The 24,015-nt window shown below is 43.9% G+C and overlaps 1 protein-coding gene across 1 annotated transcript in view; it reads left to right on the forward strand.

The window, feature by feature from the left end:
• LOC126335110 (uncharacterized) overlaps positions 1-24,015 on the forward strand; it is a 91,491-nt gene that overhangs the window by 19,943 nt on the left and 47,533 nt on the right. The window contains exon 2 of the mRNA XM_049998053.1: positions 4,454-4,758. Within this exon, the coding sequence (XP_049854010.1) occupies positions 4,454-4,758 (305 nt within the window). The remainder of the gene's footprint in view (positions 1-4,453; positions 4,759-24,015) is intronic.

A 24,015-nucleotide genomic window follows, 5' to 3' on the forward strand; every position in this document is an offset into this window, starting at 1 on the left:
TCCGCTGTGTTTTGACAAAACAATCAGACTTTAACATGACAACCAGAGAAATGTGTAGGTTGTACCTAAAAAATCACCACTCATGACGCTTCTCTGAAAGTTACAAATGGTTAAGAAGCCAGGCGAAAGTAAATCACTGCATTTTAATCAGAATTCTTTTCAGGTGTTAACCAAAGCAGAGGTGACAGATCTTTTTGAATGGTCACCATGCAAATGTTGGCATGTGAGCGTAGGCTTCAGTTTTGAATGACATTTTCCCTCCGGCGCTCCGCATTTCCCCTACAAACCTTCCCCTAACCCCCACCACTACCATTCTCCCCACAAACACCTTTCTCTCTGGGCATCTACTGGCCACGGTATTCTGTGCAGACTCCAACGTCAAATGACACAGCAACTAGAAACGTTCTACATGGGGCAGTGCGATTCCAGCGAGTAAAACATCTTAATTTCACACAGATTCCCCGTGAAATTCTGGTGTTACATGGGCTAAATGCAATGCCACGTCCAGCCATGAACTGCGCCACCTACGCAAGGTTTTCAGGAATAATGGCTACAGCACCGATCAAGTAAAAGAAGTGATTTCTGGGAAATATCAGAATAAGACCACCGTCGAAGTGCAGGAAAAGAAACTTGCTTTGCTGCCATTCCGTGGCTCTGTGTCGGACAAGATACGTCGCCTGTTGAAAAGACACAAGATAAAATCAATCTTCAGGCCTCCAACGAAAATCCGTCAATTACTGAGACCAGTTAAAGAAGCAGTAGGTCTCAGAACACCTGGAGCCCACGAAATACCTCGTGAGTGTGGCCAGAAGTACATCGGACAAATAGTGCGCACTGTGGAACAACGCAGGAAAGAACATGAGAGGTATTATCGCCTACGCTATCCAGAAAAATCTGCATTAGCTGAACATGCGTTATAAAACGGTCACCACATAAAATTTGACGATACCTCTGTCGTGGCTCGCACTAACGGCTTCTGGGACAATTTAATTAAGGAAGCTATTAAAATAAAAATTACCGCAAATACCCTGAATAGAGACGGTGGCTTGCAGCTCAGCGCTGGGTGGGATACAGCGATCGCGCGTTTGAAGAGGGCACATCGAACGCCGACTCAAAACATGCCCATATATGGCAATGTCACGGGCACCAGTGACGTCACAGCCGGCAGCTAGCGTATATAAGGGCGCACCAACGTCCCAATGGCAGTCATGCCACTTGACAATGGCCAAGGGGTGCTTGGGCGAAAGCTCGTGTCGTTTTAAGCAATTGATGCGGTTGGAAACCTGAGAAAATTTTATTCAACCAATAATGTCCTTCGTACCGTCGAACACTCTACCTACCGCCGTAAAGAACACGAAGCGCGGAAAATGAAGCACAGGCATTGTCCTCCTGTACGAGAATGCAATATTCCGCACGGTGCCCACCACATGAGCTTTGAGTTATCATTTCCGATGGGAGGTCTGGGTGCACCACCACACAGTCCAGATCTTGCACCATGTGATTTCCATATTTCGGGAAGACGAAAGGACATCGAGGGAAACGAGGTTTCCCAATGGTGTAGAGGATAGCACAGCGGTTCTCGAATGGGTCCGTGAGGAAGGAGCGGAATTCTGTCGTCGAGGAACTGTATGATTGTTAGAATGTTATTTATAGAGACTTCATGACGTTACAAAAAAATACTGCGATGCATGTGTGTCATTTAAAATGTCGTGCACTATTCAGTAAAAGCTACTTTCCCTTACATAATAATGTGTAAAATACTTTTTGAAGTCCCTTCGTACCTACAAGCAAACAAAAAATTCGTAGAAAACTCCGCCGGGCTTCCAGTCGCATCAAGTGTATTACAATCCACGAGCTTTCAATCAAGTACTCTCACTCATTGTCAGGTGGTTGCTGCTGCCGTCCTTAGTTAGCGGTGCTACCACCCGTGACGTCACTGGTACCAAGTTAGGCGCTATATATGGTAACGTTTCGGTCACGATACCCACACGTCTGCTACAACCTTCTGACTGCCAAGTCTCAAGTTGTGCGTAACTCCAGACGCTGTGTTCATTGTGTTTACATACATCCTGTATTGCTTCTTTTATGATGCTGTGTTTCTGAAAACATCGTGAATAGAGCTGATGATCTGCACTTAAGCAAAGCTTGGGACCCGCAATTGGGAGGCTGAAATGGGGTTCAGTGTGATTTAAATTACTAATGTCACTGAGTTGCTGCTTTGCCTGACCGTCACCGGCGCTAGCAGTGCGTATCGATGTATCCCCTCTCGTAGTATCTTTGCTCGACTGCTATTACTTCCCGGTCGTTGTCTGTCGTGGTTCAGTTTGGCTTGCGAGTTCGTCTCGCGAGTTCGGGTCTGCCGGTCAGTTGGAACCCGTCTGGAGCACAGTCCGGACCTGCCTGTCGGGGAGTTGCATTGCGGCACTGGTGTGGTCGGGTTCGAGCTGTGAGGTCAGCGTCGATATGGCTCGCCCAACCATTGCCTCCACGCGACACTTGAGCCGGGCCACCGTCTTGGTGGATCGTCAGTCGCTCGTCCTCCTGGACGACGCGTTTTGGCTCTTCGATCGTTCATGAGTCGACTGTGCGTGTGTGTGTATCTACTCCCGATTTGTTTTCGTGCGTCCTTAGTTACAGTTGGGTATCGTTCAGCTCTTCGGGTAAGTGTCTGTCAGGTTGTGTGTGTAGTTGATGTCATTTCCACTGACGACTATTTTAGATGTTGTCGGCATTCTAAGGGGAGTCGGTCGGTTGCTGCGGACCAGGGCAGTTATCTCCGCGAGGTGCAGCGGCTGGATCCGCTGGCGGTCCCTGTGCAGTGTCGGAGCGTGTGTGGAGCTGTCCGATCGCTACGAGCTTCGTGGTTCACCGACCCAAGACGTGAAGTTGAGAAGTGGTTTCAAGTACCCAAGCGACGTCCATTCGTGTTGTGTGGTTCGTTTCGGTGGTTCGCTGTCGGGGAGGTTTTCTTGTGAGCAACACCGAGTGTTTCTATTGCTGAAATTAAGCCTCCATGCGGTGCAGTTAACTATATTGGTTGACTACAATTCAAGTTCACCAGCGGAATTTTCTGCCTTGTGGCCGTTAGTGGTTTTGGTGGTGGTGGTGGTGGTGGTTAGTGTTTAACGTCCCGTCGACAACGAGGTCATTAGAGACGGAGCGCAAGCTCGGGTTCGGGAAGGATTGGGAAGGAAATCGGCCGTGCCCTTTCAAAGGAACCATCCCGGCATTTGCCTGAAGCGATTTAGGGAAATCATGGAAAACCTAAATCAGGATGGCCGGAGACGGGATTGAACGGTCGTCCTCCCGAATGCGAGTCCGTTAGTGGTTTTGTTCCCTGCCCTTGCCACTAACGTAATTTCAGGCACCGTCCTTTCCTCACCTGTAGTTGCTGTCCAACATGGTGCGCAGTTTTAATAGCTAATACATATTTCATTGCGGATAATCACGTTCGTAACTTTTTGTGTTTGAATTCTCATGTACCGATTGGTGGCAAGCAAGTCGATTTGCCTCTCGGTCCGTGGCTGTCCCCTGGTTGTGTTCCGACGGGTCAAGTGTAGTTGGGCTCACCACCTGTCTCACCTAAGTGAACGTGGACAGACCGACCTCCCTGGATGCTTCTGAGTGCCGTTCTCTTTATTGTCTTTATCACCGGTGTTTAATTGTCTGTTTATAATCTATTATAGCCAATGATTTAAAAAATTCTTGTTTTACTGGATTTTATGTATTTTTGAATTTTGGAAAAAAAACATTGCGGCCTTCTCCCTTTGAAAGGTTATGGTAGTTTATTCTAAAATCTTGAAAATTTTACTGTTGGCCTTCAGCCGTTTGTACTGCATCTTATTTATGTTTGTCTATTCGCCCTTGCCTTGAGGCTCTCACTCTCGCTATATATATATATATATATATATATATATATATATATATATGTGTGTGTGTGTGTGTGTGTGTGGGTGTGTGGGTGTAAATTATTTTATTTGCAATTTTAACTCCATGTTTTTACCACTTGAGATGTATCTTGTTGCTTTAAGATTTCTTGTTTCGAGGCCTTCAAACGTGAAATAATTGCCCTTTTGTATCTCGTAGTTCTTAAAGTTCGGCTATATGCCGTTTTGGTTTAAAGATGTTATTAAATTACAATAAATTACAATTTTGAGTGAACCTGATCAACACATAATTTGGCCCTTTCCACAATCATAATCACCTGTTCTGCCCAGCGGGTTTAGCGGGCGTTTCATAGTATCGGATCGAAAGCTCGTGGATTTTAAACCATTTGACGCGGCTGGAACCCCGAGAGAATTTTTAGTGCATATAGCCACGAAACTACGCATTCGCAAGAAATTAATAGCTTCATTGTTGCTGATAATGTGAAACTTTGTGACTACTCCCTTCCTTCCCCCAAGTGGGACGCAGCGGCTGACCTGCAGGAGACGCTGTTGTAACCCTGCTGCAGGCCCTGCGCCATCTGAGTGGCCGCTGACCCGTCAGTGGGCGGCGGTGCCAGGCAGCGGGGCGTGGCTGCTGTCGGCGCACGGCGACCGCCGGCTGCGCGACTTCCAGTACGTGCGGCTGCTGGGGGTCGGCTTCCCTGCCCAGCGGCGCCACTTCTGCCGGCTACGGCTATCTGGGGGCTCCGCCACGGTGCTGCTGGAGGCGCAGCCCACCGTGCTCTGGCCGCCGCAGTGGGGCGGGGGTGACCCCGGCTCCCAGCCCTACCTGCTCTCCTGCTCGCTGCCCACAAACGTCACCGTAGACCAAGTAAGCCCATGTGTCCACTACGGATAGTTGCTACTTCTGAATGAGGCAAAAATCCATTTTTATAACTTTATAAAGTTTTATAGTCTTTCCTGACTACACTGATATACACAGACTGTGGAATGGATAATCACCTATATAAACCAAACCACGTGGGTAACCACCGTTTTCTGGGTCTGTATTTACTCCAGTCTTCTGTTACTCCATCTCCTCCATCCCTCTCTCTCCGTCCATCTCCTCCTCTCCCCTTTCTTTGGTCTGTTGCCTCCTACCCCTATCTCTGTCCATCTCCTTCTGTCCCTTGTATCTGTCTTCCTTGCCCCTCTCTTCATCCATCTCCTCCTTTTTTCCTCCTCTTCTTTCTCTCTGTCCTTTTTTCCTTCTCTGTCCATCTCCTCCTCTCCTTTCCTCTCTGTCTCTGTCCATGTCCTCTTCTTCGCTAAATGTCTATTTCCTCTTTCCCCCCACTCTCTCCATCGCCTCCTCCACCTACCTTCGTCCACCTCCTCCTTGCCCCTAGTTGTCTGTCTATCTCTACCTCACCCTTCTCTCTCCACATTATCGCCCTCGCCCTCGCCAGGACACTGCTGGTTCTTACCCGCAGTGTATTTCTTTCCAAGTAGTAATTAATATCTGTAACAAGTTTGCTGGTTATCGGTCCAGAAGCTTAGGAAGAGCTTTTTACCCATGGCTTTGCTTCCGTATGCATATTGCAAGGGGGCTTAATTAAAAAGAAAAGACTAATATTAATGAATAAATGCAATAATTTTACTAGCTGTGTGACCGGTTACAGAGTCTCGTAACCGGTTGGCCCTGACTATTATTAGCACGCAATCTAACTGCATAAAATAAAAAATTAAGAATGACAACGAATTTCCATTAACACAGTTGATTAATTAAGTCCTCTGCAACTATAAAAGCTACGAAACAACAAAGCACAAGTGTAACTGTTGTGTGTGGTAGTGTGACTCAACGTACATGTGTCTGACTCAGTTCTTTCTCAATACGACAAAATATTTTAAACACCATTTACAATGAACTAACTGAAAAACAAGAAATTCTATAATTGCACATAGAAACCAGAATTACAAGTCTAATAAATGAACACGAGCCAGAAGCTTTGTTGGCAGTACCGGTGAGCAAGAGGGATTGCTATTAAAGAAAACTGTAATACCTTTTTACCTCATTATATATTGACGAAAATATTTCATTACAGCAGTATCATAAATCAAAAGCCCATCTCCTTTCTCAAATATATTCCGACAATTGCATCTTCTTCCATCTATACATTACACCAACCGAACGGTACAACATTTCAGTCAACACCCAGATCGTGTAGTCTCTCGTCCAACGGAACAACGACTGCTCTCGACATCCTCTGAACTACTACTGCGCTCAGTGGAGGCGGCGGAATAATAATCTTTGGTGGAATCTCTGGCGCTGTGACTCAGTGTAGCCACCTTTCAACATGTCACATATATTTCACGAATTTTTTACAGATGTCACACCTATTCGTACACATATTTCACCTGTACCTCTAGCGAATTTCGTCCTGCATTTTCATTTTCATGCAGCTCAAGGTTTATGACGTTCATAGCTTTTGAACCATGTCTCGTACAATTATTTTGCAGCCACATCCAGTGGTATACATGCTAACTGTCAGCATAATTTATTGCGGACAGGGTTAGTAATAAAGATGTAGTAAATTAAAAGCGTCATCCATGATGCAGTATTTTGTCACCCATCTCAGTGTTTGTAACGCCATATCTTGGGAACTATGTCTATAAAATGAAATATTTGTACAAGCACATTCAGCGGCGTATATAAATACTGTCTGAAAAATTTGTTGCAAACAAAATGAGTAGTAAAGGAGCAATAAATTAAAAAGTCGTTCCTGATTCGACAATTCTGTTCGGCGAACTGCGAAAATGTAGTAAGAGGTAAACTTCTTTCCTTTCATCGTTTTGTAGGAGTATCAGCGTGATCAGCGAGAAAAAATCTCATAGAGGTTTGAAAGTGTAAATATGATTGCAACTCGCTAAGTACTTTCATTCCCAAACACTGGATGAGTCTAGTTTGAGTATTTGTACATCGTGAACTAGGCTTGTTTTTCATCCTCACCCCATTCAGAGGTAGATGGTTCTGATTTTGGTTCTTATTTCCACAGGGCTTCTTTCCATAAATTAAGTGTCATTGAAGGAGTACTTTTAGTATGCTCCGTTTGAACAGTTGACATACGAGTAATTTTGGAATGTCACTAGATTCATTATCGTGATGCTGTGTGGCATAACAAAATGTATTTATATTTAGAGTGATGAGAAATGGCCTATAGAAATGCAAATGAATCTGTATGGGTTTTATTTTTTTGTGTCACACTTCCCTCTTCCTATCTATACCCTTCCATGAGTGTGTGATTGTATGAAGTTTGGATGTGATGGGATATAGAAGGTGACGGACTAGTCACAGATAATTAGAGTATAGTAGGCTTGTCCAGAGTACAACCTGTGGAAAAACTAGGCAAAGAGACTGCCGGTAGGCTTCAGAAGAGATCGACAAAGTCGAGAGTAGTGGGCGTCAGGTAACAACAGCCAACAGGAGGGGACCACCTCTGGGCGGTTTGAGCAAGGAGACGCTGTCTCCGAAGTCAGCAATACTTGGGCGTTGGGCTGCCGTGAGTTGTGGACGCTGCTGTTTCGGAGCTGTTGATTATACACTCCTGGAAATGGAAAAAAGAACACATTGACACCGGTGTGTCAGACCCACCATACTTGCTCCGGACACTGCGACAGGGCTGTACAAGCAATGATCACACGCACGGCACAGCGGACACACCAGGAACCGCGGTGTTGGCCGTCGAATGGCGCTAGCTGCGCAGCATTTGTGCACCGTCGCCGTCAGTGTCAGCCAGTTTGCCGTGGCATACGGAGCTCCATCGCAGTCTTTAACACTGGTATCATGCCGCGACAGCGTGGACGTGAACCGTATGTGCAGTTGACGGACTTTGAGCGAGGGCGTATAGTGGGCATGCGGGAGGCCGGGTTGACGTACCGCCGAACTGCTCAACACGTGGGACGTGAGGTCTCCACAGTACATCGATGTTGTCGCCAGTGGTCGGCGGAAGGTGCACGTGCCCGTCGACCTGGGACCGGACCGCAGCGACGCACGGATGCACGCCAAGACCGTAGGATCCTACGCAGTGCCGTAGGGGATCGCACTGCCACTTCCCAGCAAATTAGGGACACTGTTGCTCCTGGGGTATCGGCGAGGACCATTCGCAACCGTCTCCATGAAGCTGGGCTACGGTCCCGCACACCGTTAGGCCGTCTTCCGCTCACGCCCCAACATCGTGCAGCCCGCCTCCAGTGGTGTCGCGACAGGCGTGAATGGAGGGACGAATGGAGACGTGTCGTCTTCAGCGATGAGAGTCGCTTCTGCCTTGGTGCCAATGATGGTCGTAATCGTGTTTGGCGCCGTGCAGGTGAGCGCCACAATCAAGACTGCATACGACCGAGGCACACAGGGCCAACATCCGGCATCATGGTGTGGGGAGCGATCTCCTACACTGGCCGTACACCTCTGGTGATCGTCGAGGGGACACTGAATAGTGCACGGTACATCCAAACCGTCATCAAACCCATCGTTCTACCATTCCTAGACCGGCAAGTGAACTTGCTGTTCCAACAGGACAATGCACGTCCGCATGTATCCCGTGCCACCCAACGTGCTCTAGAAGGTGTAAGTCAACTACCCTGGCCAGCAAGATCTCCGGATCTGTCCCCCATTGAGCATGTTTGGGACTGGATGAAGCGTCGTCTCACGCGGTCTGCACGTCCAGCACGAACGCTGGTCCAACTGAGGCGCCAGGTGGAAATGGCATGGCAAGCCGTTCCACAGGACTACATCCAGCATCTCTACGATCGTCTCCATGGGAGAATAGCAGCCTGCATTGCTGCGAAAGGTGGATATACACTGTACTAGTGCCGACATTGTGCATGCTCTGTTGCCTGTGTCTATGTGCCTGTGGTTCTGTCAGTGTGATCATGTGATGTATCTGACCCCAGGAATGTGTCAATAAAGTTTCCCCTTCCTGGGACAATGAATTCACGGTGTTCTTATTTCAATTTCCAGGAGTGTATTAGATAAAAAATAAAAAAAATTGTTGCATTATCGTGGACAGCATTCGCCATGCATCGTTTCGAGTCAGTTTAGTTGGGGGAGTTCCGGAAAACAATTTGACTGTCATAATTTTGTTGTTATAAAGTAATTGATAAGTTGTGGTCGTGAACAATAAGTATGAGTGTTGGCTACCAGCTGTGCACACTCTTCGTGGAATAACTGTGAGCAAAATCTGTTCACTTAAGATGACATGTCTAGTTATTGCCTAATTAATAAACGTTTGTGGGATAAAGTTAAATTTTATGCCAGTTTTCGTTGTGGTGTGGTCATGAGCACATGTCTGCACCAATTCTGTGAGCGCAGATGTACAACTAGGTGTTTAAGATATTTTGGGTGTTTGGTCGCTAAAGAGAATAGAAGCCGAGGCATAGTATTTTCACTCAGTTATTTTATAAACTTCAGATAGTTTTATGGTGACTTGTGATGCATCTACAGTGCTCGCCACGTGGGAGCGTGGAATTTGTTCTGAGCCCATTGAGGTATCAGGACGCACTAGAGCTTAGTAATGTTTACCGCCTTCTACGAAATCTGATACCCCCTTTCGTGAGAATTATTGTTTGATTTTAATTTATTCTTTGTGAGTGAGGTTTGGCCATGTGTGTAGTAGTAGTAGTAGTAGTAGTAGTAGTTCACGAGGTACATAAGTATGATAATGATCCAGATATTATTTAATTTCTTGGATTACTGTACAGTAATTCTGATGACCATCAGCCACGCTTTAACTAATAATTTAGCAATTTTCGGTGGGTTGCGTTTGTGAATTTTAACAGTTACTCTTTGATGCCACCATTGTGAGTTGGCTACTCCCTGCCTGTGCATGCAGTTTGTTTCAATCCCTTGGTCTGGAATAGTAACCTGTGAAATCTATATTCATTAATTTTTCTCGAATTTTAAACTTCGCGGTAGGCTTTATTTCCTGAGTCCGCCCACAACAATTTGCTTCGCTAAACGATAAAGATACAATGATGTTCTTATACCGTGTAACGTAAATTGTGTGCAATGCCCCTCAGGACTCTGTTTTGTTTTGCTTTCCTACAGTGCAGGATGGTGCAGTTAGTTGCAATATCTACTACGCGCAAACCCTACCTCCTTACCGTAGTTTTTACGTGTTTTTGTGCGATTGTGATTTTGGATGCTCTTACTTGAAATGACATTGAATTTAATCTGCACCCCTTCCGCATAGAGTGACGGAAGGTACCCTTTTGTATGTAGAAGGCCAAATAACGCAAAATTCATAACTACTGTCATTATCCCAAACGTGATCACCATCCTTAGAATCAATGTCATATTTACATCACCTGATGTTGAAGGTAGTGTTTTGATCATTAAATGTAGTTATTATAAAGAACCACATTTTCAAGTCAATCTAACCAGACGTCCACTCCATTTCAACGCTAAATGCAGATTGTGTTGAATCCCATTGCAAAGAATAACTTGAAATATAAAGATTGCAGAAGGATTGATTAAACGTTAATAGAATAATATCAAATAAAATTTCCATTTTGGTCATGATCAGACAGACGGTTACCGTCCTCTGTACAGAACGTGTTGCTTAGTGGTGCAGCTACCGCTATCCGTTGCGTTATTACATTCACTAGATTTCAGACTCCAGGTAGAACCAGCAAAGATCTTAAAATCGGGCTGTTAATGTTAATTAGTATCGCTGTACCAACAACAGCAGTATCCAGGAGAGGGTAAGATGTGCACAGGAAGTATCAGAGAAGAGAATGGTTATAACCTCACATTGAACAATCCTGAAAAAAATAGCACAGATCACGAGACAATTTGCGATCACGTACCATTGAGTTACAGCTAGCCCCACCGATTGTAAGCACACAGTATATTCACATCTTCAACGTTTGTAGTCCTGTCTTCCTCAGTTGCGTGTAATATTACGGTATATTGATAATTTTTACTTTATGGACCGTCTGACAACAGCTGAAGGAAACACAATTTCATGCCATAAGCGTTTCAGCTTTATTTTCTGCAGGGCATCTTCAGTGGCAAGTTGCGTGGACGATTTTCTACATATTACGCTCCTGTTGCATTTTTGGTGTTGTTCGTCTTCTTATAAACGCCCATTTTCGATTTTTTCTCACATTTCACAGCACTATGAACTGAACACTTGTTCATAGTGCTGTGAAATGTGTCCATCCGTCGGATGGAGACGCTAAGCTTTTCGGCCCGCTTGGTGCCATTCGCAATGAGTAGGCTAACTGCCGCCACCGGGTTTCACCTTCTCCCTTCTCATCATCATCATCATCATCATCATCATCATCATCATCATCCAACACAAACCATACACTACACATACACACAAAATACATACATGTAGTTTTACCTGTAGTGTGTATCATGCGCTCACTATATCAAAGCAGGCGTAGGTGGGAGGCCGGCCGCGGTGGCCCAGAGGTTCTAGGCGCTACGGTCTGGAACCGCGCGACCGCTACGGTTCGAATCCTACCTCGGGCATGGATGCGTGTGCTGTCCTTAGGTTAGTTAGGTATAAGTAGTTCTAAGTTCTAGGGGACTGATGACCTCAGAAGTTAAGTCCGTTAGTGCTCAGAGCCATTTTTTGTAGGTGGGGGATGTTTTTAACTGTAGTTGCGTAATATACCGAACCGCAACAAACAACTCCGACGTATCCAGAACCAAATGCTTTGCGTACTCCAATTTGCTTTTTGTTGTGGATTGCTTGTAATTTAATTGTGAATGAAGAGTGTAATCCCGGTGCATACAGGGATTTAAATACGATATCACCACAACAATAAGGCCATCAATCCCTACGACCGTTATGTCAGTTCTGCTTCTGTGGAAGCACGCAACGCAGGCATGGTATGGCACACTTTAGAGAGGAAGACGGGGCGTATTCACCCCCACCGCTACTCTCCCCTCGACCAGTCCTGCAGTAGTAGTAGCAGCAGCAGCAGCAGCAGCTTTATTCATCCGTAGTTCTCTTTATACAAGGATATAGGACATGTCAAAGTATTTACAAGTTTAGACCTATTTAAAATTAGCTAATTCGTACACACATACATTTACAGACAATCATTAGATTTACTCCTGGTATACAATACTTTTTTTTTACAAATTGAACAATGTAATGCCACACTTTTCACTCGTATCTCACTCTCAGTCACTGCACGCACTATACACACTTTGTTTCATAACACTTCACTCACTACACACACACACACACACACACACACACACACACACACTGGTGATCTCTGGGCTATTTTCTGTACCACAACTTTTCATTTGCTATTTTGAAAAACTGAGTCAGCATCCCCCTATAATGAGATGTTGTGCTCAGAAAGAGGAAGAGGTGTTAGTATTGTGCAATGCATAGCTCGAGGGTAAGTTCTTCTAGAGAAGGAAAAAAGACGAAAAAAAAACAGTGTGAATGTGTTATCAGGAATGTTAGATGTTTTATGATCATCATTATTATTTATTTGTATAACTTTTTTTTTTACCAAGCCCCTACTCTGTTTTATCAGTGTATAAAATGTATTGCATAACGGCTACTTTTTAATGCCTTTTTAAATAAGTGTGTTTTTGCAATTTCTTTTAGCTCTTTTGGTAATTTACTGTACTGTAAAGAACACAAGCGGCATGACGCAGTCAATACCTTCGCCGCGCAGTGCCGATGGTACTGTTACCTACGGCTGTGCCGCTAAAGCGGAGTTATTGAACGCAGTTTTCTGAAATTCCTTCACCAGGGAAGACGAATGGATTATTCCAGGATTTGAAACGCGAACAGCTGCTGGCATGAGTTTCCTAGAAGTAGATTCCTTAGGGGTTGCAAAGCAACTTAAATCGCTTGATACGGGCAAGTCTTCAGGTCCAGATTGTATACTGATTAGGTTCCTTTCAGATTACGCTGATACAATAGCTCCCTACGTAGCAATCATTTACAATCGCTCGCTCACCAATAGATCTGTACCTATAGATTGGAAAATTGCGCAGGTCGCACCAGTGTTTAAGAAGGGTAGTAGGAGTAATCCATCGAACTACAGACCTATATCATTGACGTCGGGTTGCAGTAGGGTTTTGGAGCATATACTGTATTAAAACATTATGAATCACCTCGAAGGGAACGATCTATTGATACGTAATCAGCATGGTTTCAGAAAACATCGTTCTTGTGCAATGCAGCTAGCTCTTTATTTGCACGAAGTAATGGCCGCTATCGACAGGGGATCTCAAGTTGATTCCGTATTTCTAGATTTCCGGAAAGCTTTTGACACCGTTCCTCACAAGCTGCTTCTAATCAAGCTGCGGGCATATGGGGTATCGTCTCAGTTGTGCGACTGGATTCGTGATTTCCTGTCACGAAGTTCGCAGTTCGTAGTAATAGACGGTAAATCATCGAGTAAAACTGAAGTGATGTCAGATGTTCCCCAGGGAAGCGTCCTGGGACCTTTGCTGTTCCTGATCTATATAAATGGCCAGGGTGACAATCTGAGCAGTTCTCTTAGGTTGTTCGCAGATGATGCTGTAATTTACCGTCTAGTAAGGTCATCAGAAGACCAGTATCAGTTGCAAAGCGATTTAGAAAATATTGCTGTATGGTGTGGCAATTGGCAGTTGACGCTAAATAACGAAAAGTTTGAGGCGATCCACATGAGTTCCAAAAGAAATCCGTTGGAATTCGATTACTCCTTAAATAGTACAATCCTCAAGGTTGTCAATTCAACCAAGTACCTGGGTGTTAAAATTACGAACAACTTCAGTTGGAAAGACCACACAGATAATATTGTGGGGAAGGCGAGCCAAAGGTTGCCTTTCATTGGCAGGACACTTAGAAGATGCAACAAGCCCACTAAAGAGACAGCTAACACTACACTCGTTCGTCCTCTGTTAGAATACTGCTGCGCGGTGTGGGATCCTTACCAGGTGGGATTGACGGAGGACATCGAAAGGGTGCAAAAAAGGGCAGCTCGTTTTGTATTATCACGTAATAGGGGAGAGAGTTTGGCAGATATGATACGCGAGTTGGGATGGAAGTCATTAAGGCAATGACGTTTTTTGTCGCGGCGAGATGCGAAAATATTTTGTTGAGCCCAACCTACATAGGTAGGAATGATCATCAAAATAAAATAAGAGAAATCAGAGCTCGAACAGAAAGGTTTAGGTGTTCGTTTTTCCCGCGCGCTGTTCGGGAGTGGAATGGTAGAGAGATAGTATGATTGTGGTTCGATGAAACCTCTGCCAAGCACTTAAATGTGAATTGCAGAGTAATCATGTAGATGTAGATGTAGATGTAATTTTATTCCTTGATAGAGAATGCTGTTTTGAGTTTTATGCTTATCTTTTCTTGGCTAATGTAAGTTGAGTCTAGCTCATGGACAGAACTGTTTCTGCAGTAATTACCAATGTTATTTTTTATACATACAACTGAATATACTGATATTGATACGGAGCAGTTAAAATCCCAAGTGTTTTGAATAATTCTTTACAATGAGCTCGACTATCGTTTTTGGTTATGATTCTTATAGCTCTTTTCTGGAGTTTGAAAATTGTGTTCATATTTTCTGCGTTTGGTCCCCAAAACAGAATGGCATAGCTAAGAATTGAGTGTACGTATAACAGTATGTAACTAAAAGGCACTGCATGTTACATACTGACGGTAGGATTCTAAGGGCATAACATGCTGATGACGTTCTGTTTGCAAGTACCATCGTGTGTTCTCATTTATTTACGGATACGGTCTAATGCCACGACACACAGTCCGCATTATAATGGGGCATATTGTAAATAGACAGACAGTAATACAAGGTAAGGTGTTATTCTTTTCCTCGCGCTTTGATGTGTTATGGTGTTATGCAGATGATTAGGTTTTCCTATGAACCGTGCAGCAGAGCCACTGTCTGAGATGAATACACAGCATTTTGTTTACGTTTGTGTCCCATGTTTAGCGCGCAATCGAGAGTTAGTAAGTCGTTGTTTAATACTCCAGATTAGTAACATTTCTGCTTTTTTTTTTTTTTTTTTTTTAATGTTGCTGATACAGGCATCGAGCATCTTAACTGTAGCAGATGGTTCGTATTTCAGTAATTTGTGAGGTTTTGTCACAGCATATTTTCTAATAAATAAGTTCTTTGAAGTTTCTATTTTCATTACCTTAGTCACATTAATATTCCCGTATGATACCTTTCTGAAGTAATAACAAATAAACATTTTGTTATTAAGACTAGCCGAGATTTTTATTTTATTTCTGCCGAAGTGAGATGGTCTTTGAGGCGTCACTATTGTGGAATAGGGTCACTTTTGTAAACGCATGGTAAATTACGCTGCATAAGAATGAAGCTGCGCCTGCGCTAACATCTTACGATATTCTTTTCAGGTGGTGTGGCATTGTCAGCCCTGTTTGAGTAAACTTATCTACCATTCAGTTCCGTTGTCGCCTGTACAAGGACAGTAACTGGGCATTAGCGGCATACAGAGGTTCTTTGATGTTTGAGCCATTGCAGAATGTCTTCAAAGTAACGACAGATAATACCATTGTAAAATATACGTATCAGCGCCTGTTTAAACATGCTTGGATATAGTCAGATGCTTATCGAGACAATTGTTAGACGAGCACACTTGCCCCTAACTATTAACAGACACTGTACGACGTCTACTAGGACGTGTTGGAATTTGACAGGAGGAGGATCATGGCGTATCGAGATGATGTAGATGCTGATGTTTTGTTTGTTGGGCGCGCCCAGCTGCGTCTACTAGGACGTGTTGGAATTTGACAGGAGGAGGATCATGGCGTATCGAGATGATGTAGATGCTGATGTTTTGTTTGTTGGGCGCGCCCAGCTGCGCGGTTATCAGCGCTCGTACGATTTCCCAATTTTTGCACAGTCCAGTCTCGCCAGTTTCCCCTAATGAGATGAATTAATGTGAAGGACAATGAAACAATTTAAAATTAGATATATTAAAGTTGTGTTTATTAAACTAAGTGAAAGTCTAAATCCGCAATAGCTGTTTGTTGAGTCTTTCCCTGTATGACGACCAGTTTGATACTATGGAGGTATATGTTCAGGTCATATTACACTAATACTTCCTGTGCCATGACTTCCAAGGTGCAGGTGTTGCCCACCTGCCGTTTCATCCAAGGTTTTACAATGACATGAGATGTTTGTATCCGGACTTGCGCCTTGGAAGTCGTGGCACATGAAATATTAGTTGTGTATGACCTGAAGATATACCTCCATGGTATGAACCGGTCGTCATATACGGAAAAACAGCAGATGGGCATCCGCGCTGTTTGAGCATGTGGCTAGCGCTGCAACGTGCAGTTCTTCTTGACGCCTGCAAGTATACACCGAAGCACCAAAAAAACTAGTATAGGCATGCATATTAAAATACAGAGATATGTAAATAGGCGAATATGGCGCTGCGATCGGAAACGGCTGTATAAGACGACAAGTGTCTAGCGCAGTTGTTAGATAGGTTACTGCTACTACAATGGCAGGTTATCAAGATTTAAGTGAGCTTGAATTTGGTGTTATAGTCGACGCACAAGCTATGGGACACAGCATCTACGAGGTAGCGATGAAGTGGGGATTCTTCCGTGAGACCATTTCACCAGTGTACCGTGAATATCAGGAATCCAGTAAAACATCATATTTCCGACATCGCTGCAGTCGGTGAAAGACCCTGCAAGGAAGGGAAAAACGACGACTGAAGAGTATCGTTCAACGTGGCAGAAGTGCAACCGTTCCGCAGATTGCTGCCCATTTCAGTGCTGGGCCATCAAGAAGTGTCAGCGTTTGAATCATTCAATGAAACATTGTCGATATGGGCTTTCGGAGCCGAAGGCCTACTCGTGTAGCCTTGATAATTGCACGACACGAGGCTTTAGGCCTCCCCTGGGACCGTCCACACTGACATTTGGCTGTTGATGACTAGGAACATTTTGCCTGGTCGAACGAGTCTCATTTCAAATTGTATCGAGTGGATGGACTTGTACGGGTATGGAGACAACATCATGAATCCATGGACCCTGCATCTCAGCAGGTGACTTTTCAGTCTGCGGGAGGCTCTGTAATGGTGCGTTGGAGTAATATGGGACCCCTGATATGTCTAGATACGAGGCTGACAGGTGACAAGTACGTAATTATCCTGTCTGACCACCTGCATCCATTCATCCCCAATGTGCATTCCAGATGTAAACTTTATTCAGCGTATCTGGGATGCCTTGTAACGTGCTGTTCAGAAGAGATCTCCACCCTCTCGTACTCTTACGCATTTATGGACAGCCCTGCAGGATTCATGGTGTGAGTTCCCTCCAGCGCGACTTCAGACATTAGTCGAGTTCATGCTATGTTGTGTTGCGGCACTTCTGCGCGCTCGCGAGTGTCTACACGATATTAGGCAGGTGTTCCAGTTTCTTTGGCTCTTCAGTGTATTTTAGTATGTTGAGGATTCACAAGGATTGGGTGTCTTTTAATTCTTCGTTTTCCCCGCTGACTTTGAGGATTGTGTTTTATTGATCATGCGCAGTTCGAATTGAATGCCCACCTGCCGTTTCATCCAAGGTTTTATAATGAAATTGAGATGCTTCTATCGGGACTTCCACCTTGGAAGTCGTGGCTCATGAAATATTAGTTTTGTATGACCTGAAGATATACATTCATGGTATGAAACCGGCCGTCATATCGGAAAAACTCAATAAACAGCTATTGCGCATTCGGACTTTCAGTCAGTTTAATATACACTGTTTTGCCATTGCTGATTTTAAATTGCTTGATTGTCTTTCACATTACGTACAAGTTCCTTAGCTGTGATTGCCCGACATATAAGTTCATTTGTTGATGAAGAAATGATGAGGCCAGGAATCCAACCCGGGTTCTCTTGACCAGAAGGCAGCAACGTTAACCAGTAGAGCATATCGAGACTGTGGTTGCTGCTCGCATTGATCAAAGTCCCAAGACTGCCAGGTGAGTATGGAATTGATGGTATCGGGAGGGCCATACTCATGCAGGACCTCAATGGCCCCAAGCCACTAGCGCCCGAGAGGACAGACGTAGAGCTCGTTTGGCTGTGCAGGATATACAGCCTAGAATTAGGAAATGGACTTGTTTGCAGCAAGAGAAGGGCTGGTGTGTATCCACACAGCAAGCGCGGTGGCGTACGGAGCATAGCAGACTGCCAGCACGGCGATCGTTGTTGGCCTTTGTCGCGTAACGCCTTCACATTGCTGCAGTTTCAGTGGCCAGCAGTGTTGATCTTTAACTGTTTCTTAGAAATGAATACCCTTCAGCTATGAACCACGGCTTGCTCTCACATTAAAGTAATTTAAAAATATAGGGTGCGCCAGAAAGAATTTACCTATTTTCGGAATGAATAAAAACAAAACCTTGCGAGGTACCAATAATTTTCTGTTGAAAAATTCTGTTGATGGAAACAGTCTACATTAACGGGTTTTAAACAATACATCACTCAAATGGTGGCCTCCATTGTTGATGTACTGATTGAGTCTCTCTCGGCAGGTTACCATGACTCAGCATTATCTCGGGCGGAATGCAGTAACCCCGTTTGTTACAACTTCCTTAAAAGCTTCCATGATTTGGGGCGACACTCAAACATCTTGAATTATAGAGTACACCCACAGGAAAAGGTCGCAGAGTGCCAAGTATGATCTTCGTGAATGACACTCAGTATCATCTCGTAAGGTATGAACGTGCTCGCGAAACATGTCTCTCAGTATTTCAGGTGAACGACGAGATGTGTGGGATATTGCACCATCATCATCATCAACCTCTAGGATTGGGCATTTTCGCCTCCTCTGCATCATAAATGTTCATGCCACCTCTTTAAGGAACGTCTAAAGTTCTTCTTGCCTGTTTGGTTATGTTGTATTGTAGCTTAAGTTATTCTGCCCAACATACGTCGTGAGGCGTAGCGCCTTACATCTTGATTGTTGACAGACATGCAGTAAGAGTCACGCACAGGACAGGTGTCCGCTTGTACGTAGTTACTGTGCGGTTTGGTAAAGGTCACTAGCTGGCAGACGCTGTTTGAACTGCAGTCACAATTTTTCATTTTTATTTGCATTTCTGTTTGTTTAATTTTCTAATTGTTTATTAAATATATTTATAATTGCACTTAGTGGTGAGAGTGAATGAAGGTGTGAAAGTAAAATAATCTTTTACGTAAACTTTTATACTATACATTGTAGCAGCTGGTCTCGTGAGGAATGTTGGAGAATATCGTGTGTGTTAGTCAGTCGTAACGGGGAATTTGTTATAAACTACTCGTATTCCGTCAGTTTATGGTTCCCTGGAAATGAGATTACAGTTTCGCTAAAGTAGTTTCGTCAAGAGAGAGTTAATTTCATGTTTATGAATTTTCAAAATTTGTTCACGTTAATTTAATGATTCAGTGACAAATTTTGATTGGTTCTGTACATTTGCGCGAGTTGAGCGGGTTTACTGCTGCTTCCCGACTGGCTGTAATGTTCCTCTGGCAACCAAAAATTATCACATTCGCGCGTGTTTTGGGGCACTAGAAACTTCTTTTGTGTAGAGAGACCAGTAGAGTCGGGGCTTAGACATCACAGTGATCAGACGTATTGGTAGGTACTCCGATGAAAATTATTAATAGTGTGATATTCCGGTATCAAAATGTTAAAGAAGTGTCTTAAAGTGTGGAAAATAGTTAGATTTAATGCAACGTGTGAAATATAGAGCACTAAATTCCGTGCGGCGTGTTCCTTACTCGCGAACGTGAACATTTTGTCACGTGAGATTGATTATAGCAACATTTGAACTAGCTATTCTAAAAGAAACAACCAGTTTGTAAATTCTATGTGAAGGTTAACTAATAAACACCACAAACAGGGTTCGTTTATGAATTATGTGTGCGTGTGGATTTTTCAGACTTTATACAGCTTAGCGTGAGGCTTGGTAGTAACTGGTGTATGCAAGGTTACGATAGTAGAGTGAAATTTTACGCACATAAATCCTTTCTTTTAACTGTTACTCACCTTCCACCGAAAAAAACGATTTTCAGTGCGGCTTGTGGTTACGAGGTGTACAGATGTTTTTTCTATGGCTTTTTCCGGCTGAGAACTTTTAATATTTTTTGTGGAATCTAATACTTGAAAAGCTCTCTCACACCGGCCTGATTTAGCTTCACTGATCTGGATAGTAAAAAACGTGCGTGTATTAAGGGAATTTTCATTCACAAAGCAGGCTTATCGCATTCACACAGTTCAATACTGTTCTATCCTGATTAAATTGAGCTTAACTTAAATTCCATAAGGTAGTGAAGCAATTTCGAAGTCTCGGTGGGGAAGTTTTCAGACCAGTATCAAAAATTTTGTTTATTTACTGCACACTAAAGATTAAAATTGGCTTCGTCTGTAAAGAGAATGACACCTGTGCAGTGCACATTTGGAAGAATGTCCTGGTATAATTTGGTACCAGTTTTCAAAACCTTTGATACTCAATTTTTGAGTCACCACAACATTATAATAATACATCTTTAGATCGTGGTGAAGAGTTTCGCGAGCACTTTGGTCCGATAAGTATGGGGCCGTCGCGTGTGTTAGTGTTGAGAGACTGTTGAATGGTTAGCGTTACTACAGTCACATTTTCCTGCTCTGCTGCAGTGGGAGGGCGACAGAAGATTTCTTTTTCAAAGCACACCTAATTTCTCTGAAATTCCGAGTGCAAGAGTAAATCGTTTTATGGACCGGCACGGGATCATGTTAACCAAGCCCATAGTGGACGCGGGAAGATCGCTGTGTCGCTATCGGCGATCTGCCATTTTTAATAATTCCTCAACGACATATGCACGACATTCACTAGAGAAAGACGTGATTCACACTGAAAATGACACAACCGCAGTAGCTGAATGACACTACTCCATCCTCTTTACACCATTCCCTTGCGAAGCTGTCTGGTATCAGAATCTTGGAGTTCATTTGGCCGCACCTTACACGCTGAAGAGCCAAAGAAACTGGTACACCTGCCTGATATCGTGTAGGACGCCCGCGAGCGTGCAGAAGTTCCGTAAGACGACGTGGCATGAACTCGACTAATGTCTGAAGTTGTGTTGGAGTGAAGTGACATCATGAATCCTGCAGAGCTGTCCATAAATCCGGAAGAGTACGAGAGGATGGGGATCTCTTCTGAATAGCGCGTTGTAAGGCACCCCAGATATGCTCAATAATGTTCACGTTTGGGGAGTCTGGTGGCCAGCGGAAGTGATTAAGCTCCGAAGAGTGTATCTGGAGCCATCCTGTAGCAATGCTGGACGTGCCGGGTGTCGCATTGTCCTGATGGAATTGTCTAAGTCCGCTGGAATGCGCAATGGACACGAATGGCTGCAACGATCAGGCAGGACGCCTACGTACGCGTCACCTGCCAGAGTCGTATGTAGACGTATCAGGGGCCCATATCACTCCAAGTGTCGACGACCTACATCATTAAAGAGCCTCCACCAGCTTCAACAGTCCCCTGCTGACAAGCAGGGTGCATGGATTCATGAGGTTGTCTCCATACCCGTACATGTCCATCATATCGATACAGTTTGAAACGAGACTCGTTCGACCAGGCAACATGTTTCCAGTCACCAACAATCAAATGTAGTTTTTGACGGCGAGGCATAAAGCTTTGTGTCGTGCAGTCATTAAGGGTACACGAGTGGACCTTCGGCCCCGAAAACCCATGTCGACGATGTTTCCTTGAATGGTTCGGACGCTGACAATTGTTGATGGCTCAGCACTGAAATCTGCAGAAGGGTTGCACTTCTGTCATGCTGAAGGATTCTCTTCAGTCGTTGTTTATCCTGTTCTTGCAGCAGATTCGATGTTTTACGGGATTTCTGATATTCACGGTGCACTTGTGAAATGGTAATACAGGAAAATCCCCACTTCATAGCTACCTCGGGAAAGATGTGTCCCATCGCTTGTGCGCCAACTATAACAGTACTTTCAACTCATTTAAATCTTGGTAACCTGCTACTGAAGCAGCAGTAACCGATCTAACAACTGCGTCAGACACTTGTTGTCTTATATAGGCGATGCCGACTGCACCGCCGTATTATGCCTATTTACATATCTCTGCATTTGAATACGCTTGATATACCAGTTCCTTTGTCGCTTAATGTAGTATACAACCTCGTGAAACGGCGTAACAAAGAGGATCATATGTACTGCGTCCGTCTCGCCAGCCTGCGACATCGGCATCACGCATGACAAAACAGAGATCCGGGGTGCCCTCATCACAGCAAGTGAAACCAAAGCAGATGTTTACGATGCGATCGAGGCCGCTGCCGGTGACGAAAACACAGCTTCGTGTCTCAGCCAAAGGTCGCCAGGGCCCGCTAGCCGAGCAGCGCAGGTAAAGCTCCGTATAAAGGAAAGTAGGGCCATCCTTTTCCCCTGCGTTTGCCGCCTCCGCACTTCAGGATTGGCTGAAACCACGTCACGTGACATTAGCAGCCATCGTGGGCCTATGTGTTACGTTTCAAACATAGGAAGTGTTGTGTATCTTCGAAGTTTTAAGTAGAATAATGCCTCAGTCCTCTGCTTTTGGTTGTTAATTTCGAAGCGAAAAGGAAGGAAAACTGTGCAGAATTCCTTTCGTAGTGAGAGATGCAACAAGAAGGAGAATATTGGTCGCAATGTTAAAGGTTGAAGAAACTCGACTTAACCATTCAGTTAATTTTATTCATTTCCAGACTTTCGTGTTTGTCTCCTTTTTGCATTTCTGTTACTTAATTTCCAGTCCATTCGAACAGCATAAAAAAAAGTCAGGAGAACTGACAAGATGGTTTAACGGTAATTTAATTACAAAATAGAAATCTTAGAGGTAAAACTGCCACTGTTAGCACATAAAACGAAAAATAGTCAGTGGGTACCGTACAAAGTTGACTGTTAAAAATTTGACCTGATTGACTGTACAGTATGGTTTAATCTTATATTTACGATGCTCACAATAATAAATTGTACTTTGTTCCACATAATGTAATGTACAAAAAAGAAAAAAAAATTGCAGTAGGTAAGTACCTAACCTACCTTCATTCAGTAACCATTAATGTTACCAGGAGATTACTATTACTTTTACAACAGAGCCGCAAATATACAGTATATTAATATAAATTGAGTTGTTACTGTTTGCTACAGCATACTTTTGATCATAGTAAGTGTAGTTTTATTCGTACACATTTTAGAAATATTCTAATGTACTTTTAATAATTCTCTTAATGACATAGAACGATTTGCAGATAGATCTGACAAAAATATGAAGCATGCGTAATCACATAGGCATGCAGTTCTATTTACTAATGTACCGCGCATACATATCTGAATCCAAGGCATTATTTCGTATAAAAAAAAGAGACATTGGGCGAATTTTCGTAGTACCGAAAGAAGTAAGCCGATACAGAGCTTTAAATTAGCGATGGATTTTTCCTTGCACTTGCGAACTAATATTGGTTTCCTCCCGTCCTGCTGTCTGTTGGACAGGACCAATTTGAAGCTAATTACGAAAACAGGTGTTCAAACTCTATACCGCAACAAGAACTGCGAAATCTGCTTTTGCCATCAATAAAGGGTAGCAGAGAAAAAACTGTGTTTCATGCTCGCCACAACAAGTGATTTTCGACCTATTTAGTTTACATTTGTTGAGAGTTTTTGTTGCTAAATATCTGACGTGTTCCATTTGAAGCCACTGATCAATTTTAATAGTGAAATAGACGGTTGAGCCCACTCTATTAATATACAAGGTTAAATATGCCGCAGAAGTCAATGTATCAACATTGGCGCAATGGGTCCAAAATGGCGGACACTGGCAAGTTGGCCGTACTTTTCCTACACAGAGCTTTAACCGCAGGTTGACAGCAGCGTCAGAGGTCGCGACGTACAAGCGGTCTAGTTTACCCACGCCACTCAAGCGATCGAAAATAGTCCCAGAAAATCCACCCGCCAACCAGCATTATAAGCTGGAACACCACCGGTCAGACTTGTAGGGATCTCCCATCTCGGCCACAATATCAACTCGTCTCGTCTGCTGGTAGTCCCGCATCGAATTGCGTGGTAGCTTCTGACTGTCTCAAGAGTGTCATGTAATGCTG

The sequence above is a fragment of the Schistocerca gregaria genome, chromosome 2 (assembly GCF_023897955.1).
Source record: "Schistocerca gregaria isolate iqSchGreg1 chromosome 2, iqSchGreg1.2, whole genome shotgun sequence".
NCBI lineage: Eukaryota > Metazoa > Arthropoda > Insecta > Orthoptera > Acrididae > Schistocerca > Schistocerca gregaria.